Source organism: Sphaerodactylus townsendi, linkage group LG10 (genome assembly GCF_021028975.2).
Source record: "Sphaerodactylus townsendi isolate TG3544 linkage group LG10, MPM_Stown_v2.3, whole genome shotgun sequence".
In the NCBI taxonomy this organism is placed as follows: domain Eukaryota; kingdom Metazoa; phylum Chordata; class Lepidosauria; order Squamata; family Sphaerodactylidae; genus Sphaerodactylus; species Sphaerodactylus townsendi.
Window position 1 is genome coordinate 88,421,423 of NC_059434.1, and position 23,085 is coordinate 88,444,507.

The 23,085-nt window shown below is 53.7% G+C and overlaps 1 protein-coding gene across 3 annotated transcripts in view; it reads right to left on the reverse strand.

Moving 5' to 3' along the window:
• Positions 1-23,085, reverse strand: part of SFXN5 (sideroflexin 5) — a 79,132-nt gene that overhangs the window by 33,447 nt on the left and 22,600 nt on the right. The window contains exons 3-10 of one of the 3 annotated variants that reach the window (XM_048508674.1): positions 20,622-20,699; positions 15,772-15,798; positions 15,054-15,108; positions 13,148-13,173; positions 8,282-8,335; positions 5,111-5,170; positions 4,375-4,440; positions 1,040-1,130 (exon numbers count right to left, since the gene is read on the reverse strand). In XM_048508674.1, coding sequence (XP_048364631.1) covers positions 1,040-1,130; positions 4,375-4,440; positions 5,111-5,170; positions 8,282-8,335; positions 13,148-13,173; positions 15,054-15,108; positions 15,772-15,798; positions 20,622-20,699 — 457 coding nt within the window. Of the gene's footprint in view, positions 1-1,039; positions 1,131-4,374; positions 4,441-5,110; positions 5,171-8,281; positions 8,336-13,147; positions 13,174-15,053; positions 15,109-15,771; positions 15,799-20,530; positions 20,549-20,621; positions 20,700-23,085 lie in introns of those variants that run through there. The other 2 variants (XM_048508675.1, XM_048508676.1) reach the window with 2 other exon arrangements.

Genomic DNA, 23,085 nt, shown 5'->3' on the forward strand with positions numbered 1-23,085 from the left:
AACTTGTTCTCCCCGTGGAGGGTCCACGGTCCCTCAGAACTGGCCAAGGGCCAGACCCTCCTTCAGGCTGACGTTCTGGGCCCAAGGCAGGTGCAGCAATGGCTGCCATAAGGAATACACCTGGGCCAAGGAGCGTCAAAATCTCACCCTAAGGCAGCCACACGTGGGCCACTCTGGCAGACAGTGGTTTCCAGCAAATCTACGGAGCTGATCTTTAATTAAATGGCTTGCTCCGGACTCTGATCCAATAGATTCCAGCCCTCCAAACAACAAAGCAGGAATTAGCCAGAGTCCAGGCATGCAATTAAGTACCACAGTACACAAATCAAAGAAGAATGAGAGAATTAATGATGAGCTGAACAAATTAATTACGGGCCCTCAATCAATCCTGACACGCGCTTAACCTTATTCTCTTGACACCTTGGCAGGAGAACAGAACAGGCTGAGAGACAGACCGTCCTTCCTTCCCTGGCTCAGTTTGCCGAGACCGGGACTGCGCCTCAGCTATGGAAACACGACACGATTTGGGCCGCTGCCCCCTGAACCTGCCAGAACGGGAGTCTTGCTTCAGATCCAGAGACATTCAGCACTGGCTGGGAGTTTGTGATCCCAGGACAAGCCAACACCACAGGGATGATTTATTGACCTTCAGAAAAGAAAGATCCTGTGCTCTGTCTTCCTCTCCCCCACCCCAGGGTCCCGGGAGATCTTATAGTTTTCCGTTCGTGTGCGCATACACGCGCGTGCGCACACACACACACACAAAAGTCAAGAGCTATAATGATCAGGGGTTGGGGTAGGTTAGGACAGGGGTGTCCAACTCTGGTGCTTCAGATGTTCGTGGACTACAGTTCCCCTCAGCCCCTGCTGATGGGAATTACAGTCCATGAATTGCTCCGCCTTTTTTTCTGGAGCTGCATCTGCTGCTATTTTCCTCACCTGTTTGTGACACATGAAAGGAGAATTAAATCACACAATAAAGGTGAGAAGGAGCCCACTGCTGGCCCAGGTGCAGAGAGGAGCGCTCTGGCTCTCTTACCTACAGCAGGGAAAGGCACAAAACGCTGGAGGAGGAGCCGTGTGGCCGGCGAGAACTGGTTTGCCCTCTGAATCAGAACATTAAGGCCCACCTGCGGGAACAGGAAGCAGAGGGGAGGGGAGCCTCGGTGAGTCCGAGATGACGGGCCTCTCGCTTGCTTCCTACAACGCATCTCCGTGCTCACAGTGTCCCTTCAAATTGGGGACAGGACCGTGTAAGACAGAACGGCCCGTGGGCTTCCCTTGATTTATGTCTTTAAAATGTTTATCAGTTTCCCTCCCACCTTGCAGCACTCAAGGGACTTAACATGTAAATAAACCAACAATTATAAAACTCAATAAAGAACAATATTAATAAACCAATGAATATCAGGATACACAAAAGACCTAACTTTAATATCACAATTCCGGACTGCTGGTAAACTTAACCAAACGCAGTCCTAAAGATCAAATGTGAGAGAGCCAGGCACCTCTCCCCAACTGTGGGGCTGCCACTGAACTGGCCCTTTCTCGTGACTTGCTCAGAGCAGAATCTTTGGCAGGTGGGATAGTCAGAAGGGCCTCTCCCTGTGATCTCACTTCATGCCTACCTGTACCCCTAACTCACAGGTCTGCAACCTGCGGCTCTCCAGAGGTTCATGAACTACAAATCCCACCAGCCCCTGCCAGCATGGTCAATTGGTGTTTGGAATATGCTGCCACAGGAGGTGGTGATGGCCACTCACCTGGATAGCTTTAAAAGGGGCTTGGACAGATTTATGGAGAAGTCGATCTATGGCTACCAATCTTGATCCTCCTTGATCTCAGATTGCAAATGCCTTAACAGTCCAGGTGCTCGGGAGCAACAGCCGCAGAAGGCCATTGCTTTCACATCCTGCATGTGATCTCCCAAAGGCACCTGGTGGGCCACTGCGAGTAGCAGAGAGCTGGACTAGATGGACTCTGGTCTGATCCAGCTGGCTTGTTCTTATGTAGTCCATGAACCTCTGGAGAGCCGCAGGTTGCAAACCCCTGCCCTAACTGTTCCATTTCTGGAAGCTCCTAAGTAGGAAGGAGCATCCAGCCGGCCTCTGCAGCCCAGGCCCAAGCGCTCCCTCCAGGGCTGAGCGGCCAAGAGAGCCGAGGGCAGCGGCTGGCCGCCCGGTTCCTCTCGCTAACTGATTACGGACGATGGCAGCAAATTCACAAGCTGTCAATGCCGCCGCAGCACTCTGCTCACAAACAATTATCAAGGAGAGGGAGCCGGCATGAGGCAGAGCCACGGGGGCCCCTTCACCTAGACAGGAGGGTGAAAAGTGGTGTCACTGTGTGTGAGTGGGCGGGGGGAGCGGACGGAGAGAAGAGGCTGGTGGAAAACCACAGGGGGGGAGGAGACCCCCAAAACAGCAGGAAGTCAATTAACAAAAGCCAGGAAGGCTGCTTAAAGAAGGGGCAGCGTCCACCACCCGCTTCTGGGTGCTCCTTGACCAGGTCGGAGTAGTGGAGTTTGGGGGCCCTGCAGATGTGGCTCCGGGGCCAGCCCTGCTCTCAGCGGAGGGGCGGGGGGCTGGGGCTACTGTGACAGGGGAAGCCCGGCCGCTGCGGGCCTTGAGGGTCCACTGGTCACCTGGTTTGATGGCAGCTGCACTGGGCCTCTCTCTCTCTCTCTCTCTCTCCCTCCCAGGCAGATCAAGCGCAAGGGACGCTCCTCAGGGCTAACCATTTTTGCCTTGCAAGAGGAGTGTGTTTTAAATGATGCCTCCTGAGACATCCTGGAAGGCAACCTGAATCTCCAAACAAGAGGAAATCTGAGGCTGATGAGATGAAAAAAAACTCCCAGAAAGCCAGGAGCGATCTTCACAGAGCAGCTGCTGAGAATGAACGGAGAGAACGGGAGCCCCTCTCCACGGAGCAAGTGGCTGCCCGAGCAGGAGAGCACTCTGGAGGGGTGGTGGTGGCTCCCCTACAAGCCCCTGCCTGGGTCGCTCCGAAGCCTTCTCTGTCTCCGGCCAGGTAGCTCTTTCCTCAGCAGCTCTACTGCCAGCTTCCCCTTCCTTTGGCTCTCATAACCGTCCCCAGGATCCCTCCTGTCCTGAGAAGAAGTTATATGGAGGGACCAGAAAGCTCACAAACACCCGCTTCAAAACCGTGATTGAGGGGCTCCTGGACTCGAACCTGGCTCTTCTACTGCAGACCAACATGGCTAACCTCTGAAACTAAGTCACGGGGTGTTTCAGTAGAACAACGCACAATTGTTGCGCATCCAGTACTCATTTCACTGAGCTCTTGGAACGGGGCGTGGAGCACAAGATCAGCTGGTTCCTACTGAGTCCAGAGGGGCAAGTCAGGGGAGCACGATGGACAGAATTCGGACCTGGTGGTGCTCAGTGTTCCCTTGGCCCATCTCAGGCAGCTGCTCCTGCACACACTCCCAAGCCCTGCAGGAAGGGGAGGGGGCTACACAGTGGGGCCCAGGACAGCCCCAGAGGTGACATTCCCGGCCTGGACAGATGCCCAGCAGCCAGGACAGGTCAAGCGGGGAAGCTCTGCCTCCAACCCTCTCCACCCTGCGCATCATCTTATCCACGTCTATCATGTCCCTCCCCTCCCCCCTGTCGTGTCTTGCCTCACGTGTGCTGCTTGCAGGAGCAGAGGAGAGACGCTGCAGCTGGGCAGGATCTCAGCCAGCGGCCGGGGAGGAGACAGGCGGCTTCCTAGCTGGCCCTCCTTGCCCCTTCAGCTCCCTTGCAGCATCGTTGTGTTTTGGGGGCCTTTCAGCTGTCCGTCAAGCCCGATCTCAGAGCCGCCTCATGGGCGACAACAGGCTGTGAGCACCGAGCAGGAGCCACTGGTTTTAATTAACGGCAGGTTTGGGCAGACCTCTGCAGGGTGAGGGAAGGGCCCACGCTTGCCGGTCGTCCAGCCCTAATGGGCTCACCCTGGGAGGCGAGTGACTGCTACTTGCCCAAAGAGCCTATAACGAGGCGGCCCACGGCCTCCCTGTCTGCTGAGCAAAGACCAAGGCGGCCTCTCCCCCATGTTGGGTACCAGGAGACGTGGAGGAAACACCTTCTTGGAAAAGTCAATCCCCAGCCTCTCTCCAGCACAAGATCCACACGCCTTGGGATCAGCGGTCCCGAGAGAAATGGCACGTTGACAGCAAAGGGCCTTTCTGACCCAGCCAAGGTCAGAACTATTTCCCACTCAGCCTGCTGCGCCTGGCAGGGCTGTCTGAGCACCCACAGAGCCCGTTTGCTGGGCCAGGCCCAGGGGGAAAGACGCCCCTGTCAGCAAGAAGGATTCGAAGCACAGATTGATGGAAGCAAAAGAAAGGGGGGGACATGAAGCGTTACCCACTGCGATGGAGACGGCACTGAGGACGGCTCCCAAGTAGCCCTGGACAAACTTGGATGTCGAGGAAGGCTTCGGAAAGGAAAGGAAAATGTTAGCCCAGAACACGTCAGCTCAGCTCCACATTCCAGTTATTAGGAGAAAACAAAACTGGATGGGCTGCCAGGCAGCACCCACCCCACCAAAAATCCCAGGATGCCACCCCAAGCCGATGTCAGGCCCCTCCCCCGGGGAACGGCAGCCTGAACCTCCTAAACAACACAGCCGCCTACGGGGCTGGACGACTGAGGCCGGAGCTGGTGACTTCAACCAGCAGGTGCCCCCTCAGCCCCTGACAGGGACCCTCCGCCCCTCTTTCAAGAGGGGGTCTGGAACGGGAGAGGCAAAACACCGGGCCCAGGACCGACCTAACGCCAGCCAGGGGCTGCACAGGGACAGGAGCTGAGGTGCAGGAATGCCTCCAGGCCTGAGGGGGGGGGGCGCTGTGCTGCAGCAGAGGCAGGGAGAGGAAGCGCCAGGGGTGGTGCCAGCACGGCAATGGCACGAGAGGCCCCAACGCAAGACCAAGGCATCCTTGGGACCTTCCCACTTGTGCCTGGGCCAACTGAGCCATATTCTGGCCAGCCCAATCAAATGCCCAGCACCACCCCGCCCCCGCCCAGGAGGAAGAGACCCGGCTCCCGAGGCTGCCCGGCCTGCCCAGGAGAAGAAGAGGCCGGGTTCAAGTGTGGTGTCCACTCACCTTTGTTGCATTTCGGTTTGCATAGTTGACACAGGCATTGTGGCTCCTAGAATTCAACCACCAGAGACATGACAGAAGACAAAAAAGGGGAGTGGGGAGAGACGCAGGCGAGGCAATCTTCATCCCAGTCTGAAGAGAGGTGGGATCTTGGGGTGGGAGGAGCGGGAGGCAGCCAGAACAAAGCGCAGCTGCAAAGGAAGAGGTGTTGCGAACACTCTGGGAAGCGACTCTCCCAACTCTGCCTCCCACTGGGAAGGGGAGCTTCGCCACCCATGCCAGACAACACCCTGCAGGCACAGGGGGCAGAGGGGGACATCTTGCTCCCCAGCCCCTCCCTTTCCTGGCATCCTGTGCTGGGACTGCAGGGCACTCCCTTGTGCCACCTACCAGTGCCAGTGCGCCCTGCCTGGCTTACGGGAAAGGGAAGCTGGCTGGAGAGGCCGCAGAAGAGAGCAGGAGGCAGCGGTGGCCAAGGGGCAGAGAGGTGGCAGCATCGGCCAGGCCCCAACACACAAGAGCGCGTGGCGGACTTTTGTTACGCAAAAAAGACATAGGGGAGTGTGGCTGTCAGCTGCTATGTGCATCTGTGGGCGGGGCAGCCTCAGGCAAAAGCAGCTAACTCTAAGCTCCCCCAAGGCTTTGAACTCGAACAGAAGCTTCCAGTGAGACCCCCCCCCCCCCCCCGCTGCCACCCAGCTGGACAGGAGCTGCGTCTGACGGTGCCGGCCTTTCTACCCCAACCAGCCTCTACTCCCAAGTCCCAGAGAAGTTAGCCACCGACCGTCCAGCAGCACAGCCTCCCACCCAGGGCACGTCCCCATCCCCAGCGGAAACACAGAAGAGACTCTGACTCCATGGGGCCGGACTGCCAGAAAGGTGAGCTGAACGCCCGCAGAAAGGTGGCTCTTCTGCGCACCCTCCAGCTCTGCAGAAGGACGGCTGGCCGGGGGCTCTGAGGTTCTGCCTCCCCAGGAGATGCAGCTCCCATCCGACCAACCTTCACTGGGGGCCCACCACTTGGCAGAGCACCGCTGCACAAGCCGGAAGGACAACAGCCCTGCATGGGCCCCAGTTTCCTTTCTGGAAGGCCTTGTGGGGAAGGCAAAGATTTGTGGAGAGGAAGAGGGCAGAGGTGGGCCTGCACTCCCAGCATCCAGGGGCCCTGTCCGGGGGAGGAGGGCTTGCTGGTCCCGCTGAGCCTGCTCCGTTGGCGCTTACCTCGGCCTGGGCCCTGACATGACCTGGGCTGCCTAAAACCTGTCCCTGCACTGGCACGGGGCTGCTCTGCTCCTGTCCAGCTGCCGGGCAGAACCTGGGAAGCGAGGCAGAAAGGAGAGAAGAGAGACAGAGACGGAGAGAAGTCAGCGGGAGAGCAGAGAGGACCTTGGCGGGGGCGCAGCAGGAGGGGGGGAGGCAGAGGCAGGATCACAGCTGAGAGAAGGTCTCGGCCCTCCTCACCAGACCTGCACCTTCTCTGGCATTTGGAAGCAAAGACAGAACCTCAGCAAAACTTAATAGTCAGGGCCGAACGTGGCACAACCTTGAGTGGAGGACTCCCCACACACACACACAGCAGACCACTAAGTGCTCTGGAAGCTTCCCAAGACAGAGACCTTGAAAAGCATCCACACCTTGACACCTGCTTGAACTAGACAGGGGAAGAAATGCCCTTCACGTAGGTAATTACGCCCTTAGGTTGGGCCATTCATTCTGCTTGGGCCTCTTCATGAACAATACTGGAAAGTACTGAGGGACCCGGAGCGCAGCCATCCAGCCCGGTCTAGAACTGCTCTGACGCGCCCTGAACTCTGTGAGGAAGCAGAAAAGCAGCCGGCAGAAAGCAAATGGTGAGCTGTGCTTCTTTGGGGGCGTTCTTAAGGTCAAGTTTTTAATTGTGTGCCTTTTTAGAGGGCTTGTGTGTTTGCTTTTTGAGGGAGCAGGAAGGATTTTGTGTGTGTGAGGGTTTGTCTTTGTCCTGGCGGAGGGCTTGCCTCAGGCCTCTCAGAGGCGGGGCTTCTGGCGAGCCATTCAGCCATCTTCAGCACTCTCACTGAGGGAGTGGCAAAGTAGTTTGACTCCATGAGTTTGGAGGGTTCCCCAGCCACGCAGCTTCCCTTCACCACCCCTATGGCCAGAAACAGACAATCTAAAATGGAAACTCAGCTTCTCATGAATTCTGTGCCAGACACTTGAACTCCTGCTCCGTGTGGCTCTGTCACTGCAGACACTTGGTGAGATTCCTGGGTCTCAGCAACAGGGCAGGCAACACAGCTGAAGGCGGGCTTCAGGCTTCTACAGGGAGGGGAAGTCTTCCTATGGATTACAGAGCTCGGGAGGCAGTCTGCTCCCAGAGGGGCCGTGGGCCTTTCCTTCAAGATCTCCAGTTGTTTGGCAGAATATCTCCTGCACCAGCAGTGAGCCCATCTCCAAAGCCAGAATTAAAGGGAAACTGATTCAAAGGGGAGCTGCCCCAGGCAGAGAGAAAGAGAGAGACAGACAGACAGACAGAGAGCAGGAACAGCCCTGGTGGTTCGTGGATAGAGGCAAGAGCCCCTTTGCAGTGGCTGAGGGCTGTGGGGCCTCTTCCCGGCAGTGCTCTAACTTTGCCACTCGCGATAATCCCTCCCAGCAACAGCTCTTGAGTGCACCACTTCCATGATGCAGGACCACACACTGGGCGCCCACAAGGCCCACGCCTCCCTTGCAAGGGCAGCTGCAGTTTGGAGCCGGGGTTCATCCAGCACTTCAGCAGGCTGAGGAGAAAGAGAGAGCCCCGCCGGCCGGCCAGCCTCCTAGTCCTGCTTTCTGGACATGATATGTTCACTCTGCATTCTGATAGACACGGGCAGCGGCAGCGGCAGCAGCAGCAGCAGCGGCAGCAGCAGCGGCAGCAGCCGCCACAGCTTCTCTAAACTGCTAGTAAGCCCCAAACCAGGTCGTGCCCATCATCCAGGGAGCCATTCTGCAGGCAGACAGCGCACCTGAAGGCAGAGGCCCCAGGTGCCTCACCAGCTGAGGGCACTACTCACACTAGACCAGATCTGAAGAAAGTCACCCAACGTCTAGTGGAAATGGACAAGCTTCCCAGGAGAGCCGGGCGTTGCTCCCTGCCGCCACCACAAAGCAGCGAGAGCAGAAGCTAGGTTTTTCCAATGGGCACAGAAGACTCACCTGCCAGATGACGGTGGACGTCAGTGTCTGATTTGGCAAGAGAAGACCAACAACCTGGAAGAGGAAGAGGAAGGCTTCAGAGAAAAATAAACAACTGGGATAAAGCTGCACAGGTATCCCTCCCACGTTGCTGGGGTTCAGGGCGTGGCACCCCCTGCAATCTGGACACGCAAGTAAAATGTTTTGGCCCTCCCTCTGTACCAAAGAATAAGTCTGATTTCTTTCTTTTAACTTAAAAAAATAAAGTGTGTATACTTATACTTTGAGGAGATAGAAAAAGTGCAGAGAAGGAGACAACAATGAGATGAATTCTTATGAAGGACTGGAGGCACAACTTCCTTATGAGGGGAGAGGCTGCAGCTGTGCTTATGGGACTCTTTAGTTTGGAGAGGAGACGATCTGAGGGGGGGGGATATGATTGAAGTCTATAAAATTATACATGGGGTAGAAAATGTTGACAGAGAGAGGAATTTTTCTCTCTTTCTCACAATAATACTAGAACCAGGGGGGGCATCCATTGAAAATGCTGGGGAAGAATTAGGACTAATAAAAGGAAACACTTCTTCAGCATGGCAACGTGTAGATTGAATTGACTTTGGAAATATGCTGCCACAGGAGGTGCGATGATGGCCACTAACCTGGATATTAACTTTAAAAGGGGCTTGGGCTAAGATTTTACATGGAGGAGAAGTCGATCTATGGCTACCAATCTTGATCCTCTTTGATCTGAGATTGCAAATGCCTTAACAGACCAGGTGCTCGGGAGCAACAGCTGCAGAAGGCCATTGCTTTCACATGCTGCATGTGAGCTCCCAATGGCACCTGGTGGGCCACTGTGAGTAGCAGAGAGCTGGACTAGATGGACTTTGGTCTGATCCAGCTGGCTTGTTCTTATGTTCTTATGGTATCAAAAGATAAAATATGCTGATATTATATAATATTGTAGCTATATATTACGCAGCTCTGAGTTTCTAAACTTTTTCTGCATCATCTCTTGGCCTTGACGTGTCACCTGCGGCTTTTGCAAAACTTCCCCCAAGTTCCCATTAATTTTCTTATGCCAACCGGCAATAGATCAAAACGGCCATGAGCAAAGACGCAGTGTGGAAAGGGTAACTGCATACGGTTATGTAAAACTGAAAAGTTTGAAGAGATTAGAAATGTAGTTGGGGGACACTTTTATGAAGAAATAGGAGTTCATTCTGTTGCAGTGTTCTTTGCATGCATCGTCTCACGCTGACTGCATTTTTTCTACCTTTGCAATCCACTTTCTGTCTTATGGTATTTCGAGCGTTTGGCGGTTTTTGTTTCCTTAGCTTCCTAATTCTGTCATCTTTGTCCTGTCGCATTGCTTGATAGACAACTTATGCTGTCTGACTGCACTATATCTGCCTGGAGTCTCTGTGAGCAAAGCAAAAAAGCAAGTGAACGCACAAATAGTTTTAAAAGCAAAAGACCACCAAAGCTTCAGAAACAAGGAAGGAGGAGTCCTGTACCTGGCACGCCTCAAGCAGCACCTGCATCCTCGGAGGGAGCTGCTCATGAGGAGGGGGGTTATTTATTGGTGGTCAGCACCAGCCACAAGCCAGAAGCCCAGAGGAAAGGAAAGGCCCCCACCCCGTTGGATCTCTTTACCCGCCTGTCGTTCTCCTGAGACAAGAGCCCCATCAGAGCAGCAGTGGCGTAGGAGGTTAAGAGCTCGTGTATCTAATCTGGAGGAACCGGTTTTGATTCCCAGCTCTGCCGCCTGAGCTGTGGAGGCTTATCTGGGGAATTCAGATTAGCCTGTGCACTCCCACACACGCCAGCTGGGTGACCTTGGGCTAGTCACAGCTTCTCAGAGCTCTCTCAGCCCCACCCACCTCACAGGGTGTTTGTTGTGAGGGGGGAAGGGCAAGGAGATTGTAAGCCCCTTTGAGTCTCCTGCAGGAGAGAAAGGGGGGATATAAATCCAAACTCCTCCTCCTCCTCCTCCTCCTCATCATCATCATGTGCTGGGATCAGGACCAGCCAGGACAGTCTCCTCTCGTTGGGCCCTCTCCTCAGGTTGTTCTTGGGATAGTGGAGGAAAAACTTCCACTGCAAGCTCAGGCCTTCAGTAGCGACCATGCAGAGCGATGCACGCCCTCCTGCCCACAGCCCCTGAGGCTCCCCAGCCCGTCTGTGCGGAGGGGCTGCTCTCTCCAGGCGACCACTCTGAGAAGATCCCCCCTCCCCTCCCACCCAAAGGAGGCAAACGTGTGGCCAGTGCTCATGAGTGCGGGGGTCTGGGATCCAGTGGCTTTGCCCTGCCCGTAGGGAAGAGACCGAGTGGTCCCTCTCCAAATGCCCTGCTGCTGACCCCACCTGTTTCCATCTGAATGTGATGCAGGCACCCCGCCTTACCCCTGACGGGGGGGGGGGGGAGCCTGGCATATGGGGCTACTCCAGCTGCAAAAGGAAGGCCGCTCTCCGTGGCCAGAAGCCCTTCTTCTTGCCCTCGCGCAGCCCCCACAATCCTGCCTCACGCCCAAGAGGAGGGGACATGAAACCTCCTTCTGCTAACAACTGGCAGGATCTGGACAGGGAGCCCCCCCCCCTGCTGCTGCTGCCCTTCTTGAGCCCCAGAGGAGAGGGGAGCTGCAAAATCATCGGGGGGGGGGGGCTGCAAACATCCCTCCCTTCCTGGCATTTTCCCCATTCAAGACCCTGGGTGGGGTGGGGTGGGGGGGCTTCATGGGACAACAGAGGATTTCGGGGAAGAGGGGTGGGCTGTGGGTGAAGTGGAGGCAGCTGCCTTTTCCTCTTGGGGGGGGGAGGGGGGAGGCGCCACCAGCCTGCAAGAGGCACATTTAATGCAAGCTCTCCATATGGGCAGGAGTCTGCCAAAGAACATACAGCTAATTACTGGCAGCAGGAAAAAAAACCTAAAGAAGAAAACAAACGGGAGAAAAATCCAAACCTCCAGAAATGGCTGCACTGCTCAAGTGTCAGGAGCCTCTGCGCAGATGCAGAGTGCCCGCCTGGCCCTGCCCTGGCACAGGGAGTGGAGGATAACAAACACTGTGGGCACTGTGGGCCACCCCATGCCTGCTTGTGGCAAAGGAAGACAGGCAGGAATGCGGCTGGTAGAGCCCCCCCCCCCCCACTGCCCCTTCATCCCAGGGAACGCCTCCTCTGGCCTGTCCCGTATCTGTTCAATGCATGAGCGTCCTGCGAACAGGGGAGGGGGCCAGGCCAGCTGCTCTCCTTCCAGATCACAAGGAGCATTTCGGAAGATGTGCTGGACTGTCCTCACCGAGGCTCGGGTCTTCCCGGTGCAGCAGAGGCCTCTGGCCTCCTTGAAGGCCTGCAAGGCAGCTGGGCCTCCCACACACCGACCGACCGACTGCCTCTGGTTGAAGCAGCCCAGCTCCGTGCCAAGCTGAGTGGAGGCAGGACTGGGCCAGGCCCCTTCCCCTCTGCCCAGATGGGCCGCCAGCAAGCAGCGTTCCTGCTCAGTCTGGCCCCCTTTTTTCCTAGCCCGTGGGCACCTTTGGGATTCTGATGCAGCCACAAAATGGCTGTTGCAGGAGGCAGAGTCGACCACACAGAGGCAGCCAAAGCCCCATTATGCTAGACCGACGGGAGCCTCCAGCCCTCTTCTCTAGGGAAGGTGGCCCAGGCCTCCCCACAGGCCCTGCAGTGAAGGCCAAAGTAGCCACTGAGAGGCAGGCAGGAGTCCCCCGGCAGCCACCTTCTCTCCCCCCCCCACCCATCGCAGTACACTCCGTTCCAGATTCAGCTGGAGGGAGCAGACTGCCAATTATGTCACTCCATTTCACAGATCAATTGGCATAAATGTTAAAATTAAAATGTAACATTTGAAGATCGTTTTTTTTTTCTTCCTCAAGACAAGAGCTTCCAGTTTATCATTTGCAGCGAGCAAAAGGCGCTCTGCTGACAGCTCTCAGCTCCTCTGACAGATCTGGATCCAGGCCGACTTTGGTGTCAACCTGATTGCTAACTCCAATTTGTGTTTAACTTTTTCCACAGCTAATTACAGATTCCCACCCAAATGTTAAACATAAATAAGGACCCCTTTCCCCGCTTTGTGCTGGGAACCAGGCCACCCCCCACCCGCCCCCACCCCGCCTCCAGGCATTAGTCCGGGAGAGGCCATATGCCTCCAGCAACGGGGCCTCCTCTGGACCCAAGTGTGAGCAGGACTTGGGAGGGGAGGGGGTGGGGAGGAGAGGAAGAGCCCCCAACGCCTGACCCCTCTCCAAAGGCAGACTGCCAGGAGTTAAGGTTCGGGGTGTCACTGAGGTAGGCAGAGCATAGAGCCGAAACGTGATTCATGTAAGGGCCGTTGACTGGGAATCATAGAGTTGGAAGAGACCCCCAGGGCCATCAAGTCCAACCCCTGCCATGCAAAAACACACAATCAAAGCACTACCGACATATGATCATCCAGCCCCTGTTTAAAAACCTCCAAAGGAGGAGACTCCACCACTCTCCGAGGCAGTGAATTCCACTGTCGGACAGCCCTGACGGTCAGGAAGTTTTTCCTAATGTTTAGGTGGAACCTCTTTTCCTGCACCTTGAATCCACTACTCCTGGTCCTGGTCTCTGGAGCACCAGGTGAAATCTTGCAAAGCTAGACTGCCCTGAACACCAGAAGTTCGCTAAATCTCTCTGCCGCCCCACCCCAGCAGCCAAGAATCAGCTTCACAGGTACAGGCAACAAGAACGGAAGCTCTTAACATCTACGAAGGCACCTTTGCACTCAACGAAGCCCTGAATTGTGTGAAGTGGAGCAGGAGTGGGAAAGTGCTGAGCAAGTGACAAAAATGCACCTTATTGTTACATGAGAGGAAGATTGTGAAGAGATGCTCAGATACTTACTATGGGTGTTCCAAAAGGAATGTAACCTGTGGGGGGAAAAGAAAGAAAACACACTTGATTGTCCCTTCAGGTGGGTTGCAAGTATGAGAGAAGCGTTCAGTTGATCAGTAAGTTGATTACAAACTATGCCAGCACGATCGCACCTGAATCCAATCGCCAAGATTCCTAGCAAAACAAAGCTCTTCTGCCAATCAGCAAGGAAATTACAAAACAGGGCAGCAACATTTGAGCCCAATGGCAAAGAGTCCCAGTGAAGCTGCGTAATGCGGGGTGTGTGTGTGTGTGTGTGTTGAAGAACCTGGAGAAAAAACACATGGTCCCTAGGAGGGGTCACCTCCCAAGTTGACCCATCACGTCACAAAGGGTTGTGGTTCCCATCCAGCCGGGTCCTGATAAAAAGGCCACACTGAACCACACTGAACCAAGAGATCACGCCATGCTGGACTTTGCTGAGGAGTCCTGAGGAGTCCTGTGTGGGGCTAGAGACGGCAGCAGCCCAGTCCCCCACTCGACCGCCTCTCGACGGAGCCCACAGAGAGATGCACTCAGGAGGGCAACCGGCTCCTTTGGACGGAGGGGTGGGCCACAGGGGAAGTGGGGGAGGAGCAGCAAAGGCAGTGAGGACCCCACAAGAGACCTTGCGCTGCACGAGGGGAAAGAGGTCAGGCCCCCAACCCTTGGACGCTCTGGGGTGGCCATTGGGCTAACAGGCAGAGCTGGCCCCTGGGCCAGGGCACCGCTCAGCTGAGCAGCACAAATGCTGTGGCAGAGGAACACGGCTGCCATGTGGGCAGGGGTGCCAGCCTCCAGGTGGGGCCTGGAGATCTCCTGGAATTGAAGCGGTTTCCCAGACGACGGAGACCAATTCCCTGGAGAGACTGGCAGCTTCACGGGGCAGATTCAGTGGTTTCAAGCCCCTGCTAATCTCCCACCCTCAAACTGTTCCTGCTCTAGGCTCCACCCCCCAGGAATTTCCCAACCCAGAGTTGGCAGCCTCACACAATGACCTCTTCATGGTGTCAGGCACATAACCAGGGTCCTGCACAAGACTGGCTGGAAAACTCTGGTTACACTGCCAACCCCTGGAGAGGCCACAGCTGCTGAAAAGGACTGTGCTGACACCCTGCCTCGAAGGGGCCAGGCCGGGCTGCAAGGACTCTGTGCACGTGCCGCCCTGAGGCTCCATTCCCCCAGTTTCAAGGCCTTCTTGCTTGGGTGGCTCCAAGCAAAAGAGGGCCTGCTTGTGTTCTATGCACCTTTTCCTAGTCAAAAAGCACTTCCTAGGGCAGTGATGGCGAACCTGAGGTGGCACTCAGAGCCCTCTCTGTGGGCACGCGTGCACAGAGTTCATCGTGGGGGGGGGGAATCACCCCCCTCACACACACACACATCTAGGCTGACCTGGGCCACTGGGCACAACGCCCCGCGGCAAGCAGGGAGGGCTGGCGGGCCTGGTGCCTGTGCTCTGGGTGGCTGATGCCTGAGGGGGGACAGAGGAGGCGACGATGCTAGAGAGGCGCAGAGTGGTGCACGCAGGACTTGCTGGAGGCTAGAGCAGGCTGGCCTCTGCTTGAGCAGGTGGGGCAGAGGCAGAGGTGTGGGGTGGAGGTGCTGGAGCAGGGCAGGGCAGAGCGGCGGGTGCACACTGGACTAAAACCTCAGCATTCAGGTTAAATTGCCACGTTGGCACTTTGCGATAAATAAGTGGGTTTTGGGTTGCAATTTGGGCACTTGGTCTCGAAAAGGTTTGCCATCACTGTCCTAGGGCTAGTTCCAGGTACGGAGTCAAACGGCCACTGGCCGGAACAGAGCCCCGTGGCACTCAGAGGATGGAGAAGCAGCAGGGAGAAGCACCGCAAAAGGCCGGCTGGGCTCAGCACAGTCATCGGAGGGCCCTGAGCCGTACCTGACATCCGGAAAGGCATGAAGATCTTCTGGTTGGTGTCCGGGTGGATGATGGCCTGCAGAGGGAGCAGGACACAGACAGGGTGAGCCACGGGCCACGGAGCCAAACCCTCCAGACACGCTCCAGGGCCACAGAGCCAGTCAGGAGCAGGAACACGGGCAGTGCCGAGACCTGGCTCTAGTTCCCTGCCGGATCTTACTTGGAGATTATTCACTGACTTCATTCATGCCCCGCCTTTTCCCCCAAAACGTGTGATGTGGCCCTCGGCCAGGAGAGCACCAAAGGAGGCCCCCAGGGGAGCACTTCTTCACCTTCCACTGAGATTACAAAAAGCTGCGCTTGCAACTTCCAGAAGAAGGCAAAAAACAACAACTTTTATGGACATCATCGCTAGTCCTCCTTTCTCCCTGGGACTCAAGACGGATTATCATTCTAGGGAGTCAATGCAGCCGATTTAGGATTTCATTAATCTGGAACAGGCATAAAGTTTTAAATACGATATTTATTTGTTTTATTTTCTGTTATTTATAGTCCAACTTTCTCAATCGAGAGGGCGGGACATCCAACGAACAAAGCGATAAGGGTTGGACTGCAGAAATCTGAAAACAGCACAGGAGGAAAGCGTAATTATTAGCGTGATGTTTTAAGAGATGCAAAAACTGGGACGCGGAAGACGCAGCAGCAGCAACAGGAAGAGCAAAAGCAAAAATTGTGTTACCTGTTTTATTTTTTGCGCTTTCCACAGCTAGAAAAACAAAAGACGATGTTAATGTCGCTTGAAAGAACCAGCCAGGTGAGTCCAGAAGCTGCCGGTGCCTGGCTCATGCACCGGGGCGGGGGGGGGGGAACGGACGGGGGGGGGGGGGGGGTTCCACACAGGGCAGCCCCATCTGTCTGCGGGTCAATTTGACACTGAGCTCATTCCCCCAGAAGCTCAAGCAGGTCGGGCCTACCTAAGCTGCCTCGCCCACTCCAAAGCACACGACTACTTGTACGTGTGGGGGGCGGGGAGAGACCACGCTTCATAATTGGCCCTTCATAATGCCCACAAAATTTGTGGCTCTCCGGTGGCTGAATCTCTCATGCTTTATGGGTGTCAAATCACTTTAGCCAGATTCTGGAACCCCATCTCCACTGCCCCTGGTCACCGTGCTTCTCTCAAGTAGATTTTGAGTTCCACATAAACCCGTCTCTTGGCCATTTGACGCTGCGGTTGGTAGTGCCATTCGTTCTGCATAACTGTGTGCATGCAAGCATAATGTACTGACTGGCATTGAGTTGCCAGGGGAGGGGGGGAGGCACCTGTACCTGGCTAGATGATTGTCAATTGCATGGGGGGAGGGGTGGGGTGGGGAGGAGCTGGCGGTGTGGAAGGGCTCCTATTCTCCCCGCTGGGCTAACTGGACCAGAGGTATTTCCAGGTAGGGCAGCTCAGAAGAAGCCCAGGATGCCTTTCCCAGCTCTTGCTAAACTTATTTCAAGTCCAAATGTTAAAATATCGGGTTAAGTACAATTACAAGCCTGGTCTGTGCCACAGTCAGAGGGTCAGAATATGCCACCCATATATATATATTCATTCATTCATTCATTCATTCATTCATTCATTCATTCATTCATTCATTCATTCATTCTCTCTCTCTCTCTCTCTCTCACACACACACACACACAAAATGGTGGGCCGTGTGTCTCCAGAGAGTTCCCAGGCGGCTTGTGATCCTGGGAGCACAATTCAAGATGCTGATTTTGCAGAACCCCACCGCCCTGCCCCTGGGAGAGGGCTGCCTCTTTCCTCCCTGCCTGGTCTTCCATCCCCTCTTCAAGATCAACTGCCTGGATGGCAGCTACTTCCCAGAGGCCCTTTGAATTGGACCTGGGAGGTTTCCTCGCAGTCCGTTCAGAATATAGCTGGATGCCTGTGCCAATTTGAAAGACACCAGGTCTTGAATAGCTGGGGTGGGGAAAGCTGCATTGCGCCTGCCTGCCAGAGTGTTTGTCCATTACACCAAAGTAAATGTAAAGGAGCCAACAGGGCAACAGCAACATGAAACAGCAGAAGCAATGTCGCAAAGGAACACGGACTCTTGGAAACTCACACTGTGAAAGTGGGGTTGGTCTCTAAGGGGCTAGTCATCTCTCTCCCGAAGGGGCTCTACTGCGGACCATCCCGGCTGGAGTGGATTCTAAAGGAGGAGAACTCCAAGGAGGAGAACTCCAAGGCAGACTCATAGGCCACAAGCAGAGGCCACTGGCTCTCTTTCTCTCCCACACAGACCTGAATTACCCTCTCCCACACCTGAATTGAGACGAGGTGAGGTGATGCCCACCCAACAGCCAGAATGGTTCCTTGCTCCTCACCCACCACCAACCAGCATTGGCGAACCAGCAGATGTCCCCAAACATGTGGCTCACCAGGGCCAGTTTGGAGATGCTTGAGAACAAAGAGGGAGGGGGAGGACGGGGGGAGGGGGCAGAGAGGATGGGGAGCAGGCAGGTGGGCGGGGCCTCAGGCAATACCCCCACTGAGCTGCAACTACAGACGCCCTCCTGAGGCGCCATCAGCCAGCTCACAAATGACAGACTGGGTGGAGTTGCTGATACCTTGAGAGTTTTCCCCAACCCCAGCGTCATGCTCCGTGGCTTACCGTGTTTCTCCGAAAATAAGATAGATTTATGGAGGAGAAGTCGATTTATGGCTACCAATCTTGATCCTCCTTGATGTGAGATTGCAAATGCCTTAACAGACCAGGTGCTCGGGAGCAGCAGCCGCAGAAGGCCATTGCTTTCACCTCCTGCATGTGAGCTCCCCGAGGCACCTGGTGGGCCACTGTGAGTAGCAGAGAGCTGGGCTAGATGGACTCTGGTCTGATCCAGCAGGCTTGTTCTTATGTTCTTATGTTCTTAAATGCCTTAGCAGACCAGGTGCTCAGGAGCAGAAGCAGCAGAAGGCCATCGCTTTCACATCCTGCATGTGAGCTCCCCGAGGCACCTGGTGGGCCACTGTGAGTAGCAGAGAGCTGGGCTAGATGGACTCTGGTCTGATCCAGCAGGCTTGTTCTTATGTTCTTATGTTCTTATGTTCTTAAATGCCTTAGCAGACCAGGTGCTCAGGAGCAGAAGCAGCAGAAGGCCATCGCTTTCACATCCTGCATGTGAGCTCCCCGAGGCACCTGGTGGGCCACTGTGAGTAGCAGAGAGCTGGGCTAGATGGACTCTGGTCTGATCCAGCAGGCTTGTTCTTATGTTCTTAAGACAGTGTCTTATATTAATTTTTGCTCCCAAAGATGCGCTATGTCTTAATTCAGGGGATGTCTTATTTTTCCGCTCCACAGCTGCATGCTCTGGTGTTCTGTTCGACGGGCATGCTTCCAAACAAAAACCTTACTACGTCTTACTTTCAGGGGATGTTTTATATTTAGCACTTCAGCAAAACCTCTACTGCTTCTTCTCGGGGATGTCTTATTTTCGGAGAAACAGGGTAATGGTCTGCCCCTAACATGGGTCAAGAGAGTCCCCATAAGCAATGGCCTATCAGCCCATGCATGGCAGGAGGGCCTCGTGCTGCGTGGGGCTGAGTAGTCCTGAGGCTTGGGAGCAGGGCGAGAGGAAAAGTGAAGTTTACTGCAAATAGGTCTCTTCACTCTTCATCAACAGTGTAAAAAAAAGCCATTACTCCTGCAAAGGGAAGCTGTTGGGCCTCTGGCAGCTCCTCGTCTTCTGCCGCGCCTGAGCCAGCGGGGGTGGCCGGTCCTGCTGCTAGCCTGATTGAAGGGAGAGACCCGCAATGAATATGCGCCCGCCAGGATGGCCGGCCTCTTTGCACTTCGGCCACGCAAAGAGATGAAATGCAGGTCCCAGAGTGCGAAGCTGCAACGGCTGCTGCGGAAGGAGAGTGGGTGGAAACGGAGAAAGCAGGCGGGCGGGCGGACGGACGGGCGGGCTGCGAGGCGTGGCCGTTTCTCACTCATTGATGAGCATCCCATTTCCCAGGGAAAGGATCGCGTGTTAAAAGGGTGAAAATTTCTGTTTAACTTTTCCAAGGGTGCCCGTCAGGAAAATAATTCAAGAAACACAAAGGTGAGGGAAGCAGCCGCACTCGGTGGTGCAGCACCTCGGACCGGCCAAGACAAAGGCAGACTCGTTCGAGCCCCGCTGGACACCACCGTTTGCCAGAGCCCTGCCAGAGTCTAGGGAGGCACAAGCTAGGGCCAGAGCAGGAGCAGCACAGACTTTTAAAAAAACCTGGAAGGAGCCTAAAGACCATCCAGCCTGACCTGAAGCACCCCTGACAAGTAATCACCCAACCTTTGCTTCAACACCCCCCACCCAAGAGGAAGGACCTCCAACATCCCTGGAAGCCAATTCCACCCCCGAACTGCCCTCGTTGTTGAAAGCTGTTCTTACTGCCGCGCTGATCTCTCCCCACCCAACATTTAAACTCATTTCCTTCTGATGGAAACGCTGCCCTCTGCGCCTGTCACGACAGCCCTGCAAATACTTCAAAGGAGCGACCATATTCCCACCACGACCCTCTCTGCTCCAGGCTGAACGTTCACAATTCCTGCAGCCTTTCTTCACGAGGCTCAGTTTTCTTCTTGGTGCTCGTTCAAGCGTCTGACCAGGCTGCCCAGAGGGGCATCCCTGATTCCTGGGCACAAGGGGAAGTTTGGTACCATGAGAGGCTGTGATCCCAACAGGCATCTTGAAAACAGATTAAAACAAACCAGTAGAGGAGAGATCTACAAGATCCTCAGCCATGGCAGCTAAAATGGGATCGCCACATTCAAAGGCAGCAGCTCTCTGATTACCTGCAGTTCCTTGCATGGCCCCTCCCAGAGAATCTGGGAGGTCAGAAAAGGAGGTGGTTTTACAGCAGAGTGGAAAGTCAGCAAAAACTTCAAAAATCACCAGAATTCCCAGTTTTTCCATTCACATTTTGAATTTCAGTTTTTCACATCAAAATTTGAAACCAAGTTGCTTGAGATTTTTTGGGGGCACCTTTAAAATCCTTTGATCTTGGCAGCTGTTAAGTATGAAACCTCACCAACTGTGAACCACGGTCAAAGCATCCCATACCGCTGCACCTCACCTATCAAACGCCATCACAGATAAATTCTGAAATATCAAATGCTGGATTTTAATGTATCTGAATATCAAATGCCAGTATAAATCCGTCCCGGCATGTTTTACAGATGTTCAAGAAACCTTCAGTAAATAAGCATTAGATCATTCACAGGAGGCAGCCTTTGGGAGAGAGTTTGCTGGATTCCGCAAGACAATTCTTTGTGCCTTCCACTAATAATGCAGCAGCCACGAGAGAGTAGAAATCCACCCTGGCTGCACCCACACGCACCCTAGCAGTCTCCTCGTCAGCATCACCCCTGCAATGGTCTGGGCTGGCCCTGATGCCGCTCCCACTCCAATGGTGCAGAATCCCTGTGCATCTTGGGGCACACCTAATGTTCATCCGGCCCATTCACCTGCCAATTTGCTTAGCTGTTGGCCAAGGACTGCACTGCCACTGCTCCTCCTGTTGCATGAACTTCCCACAATGATCCATTCATTCAGTACCTCTTCGTTGGTGACTCCAGAGGGCAACGTCCCATGCTGGAACTCTTCCAGCAACTGCACAGCTTCTTTAAGGCGACTCTGCAAAGAACAAGGACGGGAGCTGTTGAAAGCTCTTCGCTGATGCGTCTCTGCTGAGCAACGAACACCTTCAGCTTATGAGGGGAAAGGCCAGTCAGCAAATAAAAAGGGAATTCGACTAAACCAAATTACATTTATTGAGAAGTATTAGAGTTGCAGACCCAACAGCCCAGGCTAGCCCACTCCCACCAGAGCTCGGGAGGAGAGCAGGGGCTGCCCTCGAATGGGGCTGCTAAGAAGAGGAAGGCAATGGGGAGGCTGCCAGCACAGGGGTTGTGGTGAAGAGCAGTTGGATCTGGAGAACTGGGTTTGATTCCTCACTCCTCCACACGAAGCCTGCAGGGTGACCTTGGGCCAGTCACAGTTCTCTCCGGACTCTCTCAGCCCCACCTGCCTCACAAGGTGTCTGTTGTGGGGAGGGGCATGTCATTCATTTTCAGCGTTCTTAAAGGTGGAGGAAAGTGTGGTATAAAACCCAACTCCTCCTCCTCTTCCTTATCCCTTGCTTTGAAAACATCATTATGGGACACTTCAAGGGTCGACTGTGACTCAGCAGAACACTCTCTCTCTCTCTCTCTCTCTCTCTCTCTCTCTCTCTCTCTATCTATCTATCTATCTATCAATCATCTAATTTCTAGACCGCCCACCCCCGAGGGGCTCTGGGTGGTGTACACTAGGCCAGAAACAGTACTACACACAATAGGCCAAAACAACAGTACACAGAATAAAATAAATTAAATCTTATGTTTAGGGACAGTCTAGTTGCCAGGCAAAGGTGCCTCTTTAACCTGCTCTGTTTAATCTATTTTCAGATGCTTCTGCAATACCAATCAGATGCCAGAATGAGGCAAAGAATATAAACACTAATAAAAACATAATAACCATGAAATTAAATTCTGTATGCAGATTATGTCAGAATTATTGACATCTGTATAAATAGTTAATTGATACAATGGCTGAAAGTTAGCAAAGAATTTAAAACTGGATTTTTTAAAAAATAACATCTAATGCTTTGTTTTTAATTTTTTTATTTTGTAAGCCACCTTGAGCAAACAGCCGGAAATTATTCTAAATGAATAAGTACGTACATAGATACATACACAAGGTAGGCTATAAATTCAGGCTATAAATTTAATAATACCCAAATGGCATCTGCCTTAAACAGATAGCAGAAGGTCTGCAGGGTAGTATCTTTAAATCAATTAAATATCATGAACACCATTAGCTTTATCGTGGTTAAGTCAAAAAAGAACCCAGTGGCAGAACCACATCCATATGTAAAAGGCCGCAGTACGTTCTGCTTATCTTTTTCCCAGATAGAAATTAAAATTTGTACAGCTATAATTAACAAGGGATTGATGACTACAATTAAAATGGTTCTGGATAAATAGAAAGAATAGCAATTAAAAATAAATTTTAGCAACAAATTCATTTGATTACAGGATAATCCAATAGCCATTTCAGAAAGGACATTAAAATTGGCAATAGATGATCACTACATTTGTGAAAAGAGGAAAAAACCCAAGAATTTTATAAAATATGTAAAAATAGGAAAGAAGGCAGGCAAACCAAATAAAAATAGTTGTGATGAAGACTTTCAAAGGCAACAATTAAGCAAGGAGCAATTATTATTATTATTATTATTTATTCAATTTCTATACCGCCCGATCCCCAAAGGGCTCCGGGCGGTGAACAACATAATATATAAACAATAAAAAGGAGCAAATCCAGTAAAATACAAACATAGGCTCCGTCAATAAAACATCTTAAAATACATAAAAACAGCGGCTAACAATTAGCAAATTAAACAAGAGGCGTCCAGGCTCAATTTAAAAACTCACCCCACGAAGGGGGGGACGGCAGGCCCCTCAATATGAGGAGCTCTGTTGTACCAGTGCCAAAGCAGGAGCAGTGGGGGGGCACCATATCAGCAGCTGGACACTCCAAAGGCCGGTGGAACAACACAGTCTTACAGGCCCTGCCCGTGGAACTCACCAAGGTCCCTTGGGACCCGGACCAGTTGGTGGGAGGGTGTTCCCACCAGGCGGGGCCAGGCGCTGTGAAAGGTCCCTGGCCCGTGTGGAGGCCAGCCACATCATTGAGGGGCCGGGGACCACCCAGCAAATTGAGCCTCTGCTGAGCAGCAGAGGCCGAGGTAGGAACATATGGGGTGATGCGGTCCGAAGGTGCGAGGAGTCCCCAGACAGCGTAATGCCTTGAAAGAGTCCAGAGATCCACACCTTAAAGATGATTAGGAATTCAAAGCGGGGAGCCAATGCAGCTGGGCGCCAACACAGGCTGGATATATGCTCTCTAAAGGCGCCTCCTGTGAGCAAGTAGCGCAGCTGCATTTGGACCAGCTTTAGTTTCCGAATCAAACGCATAA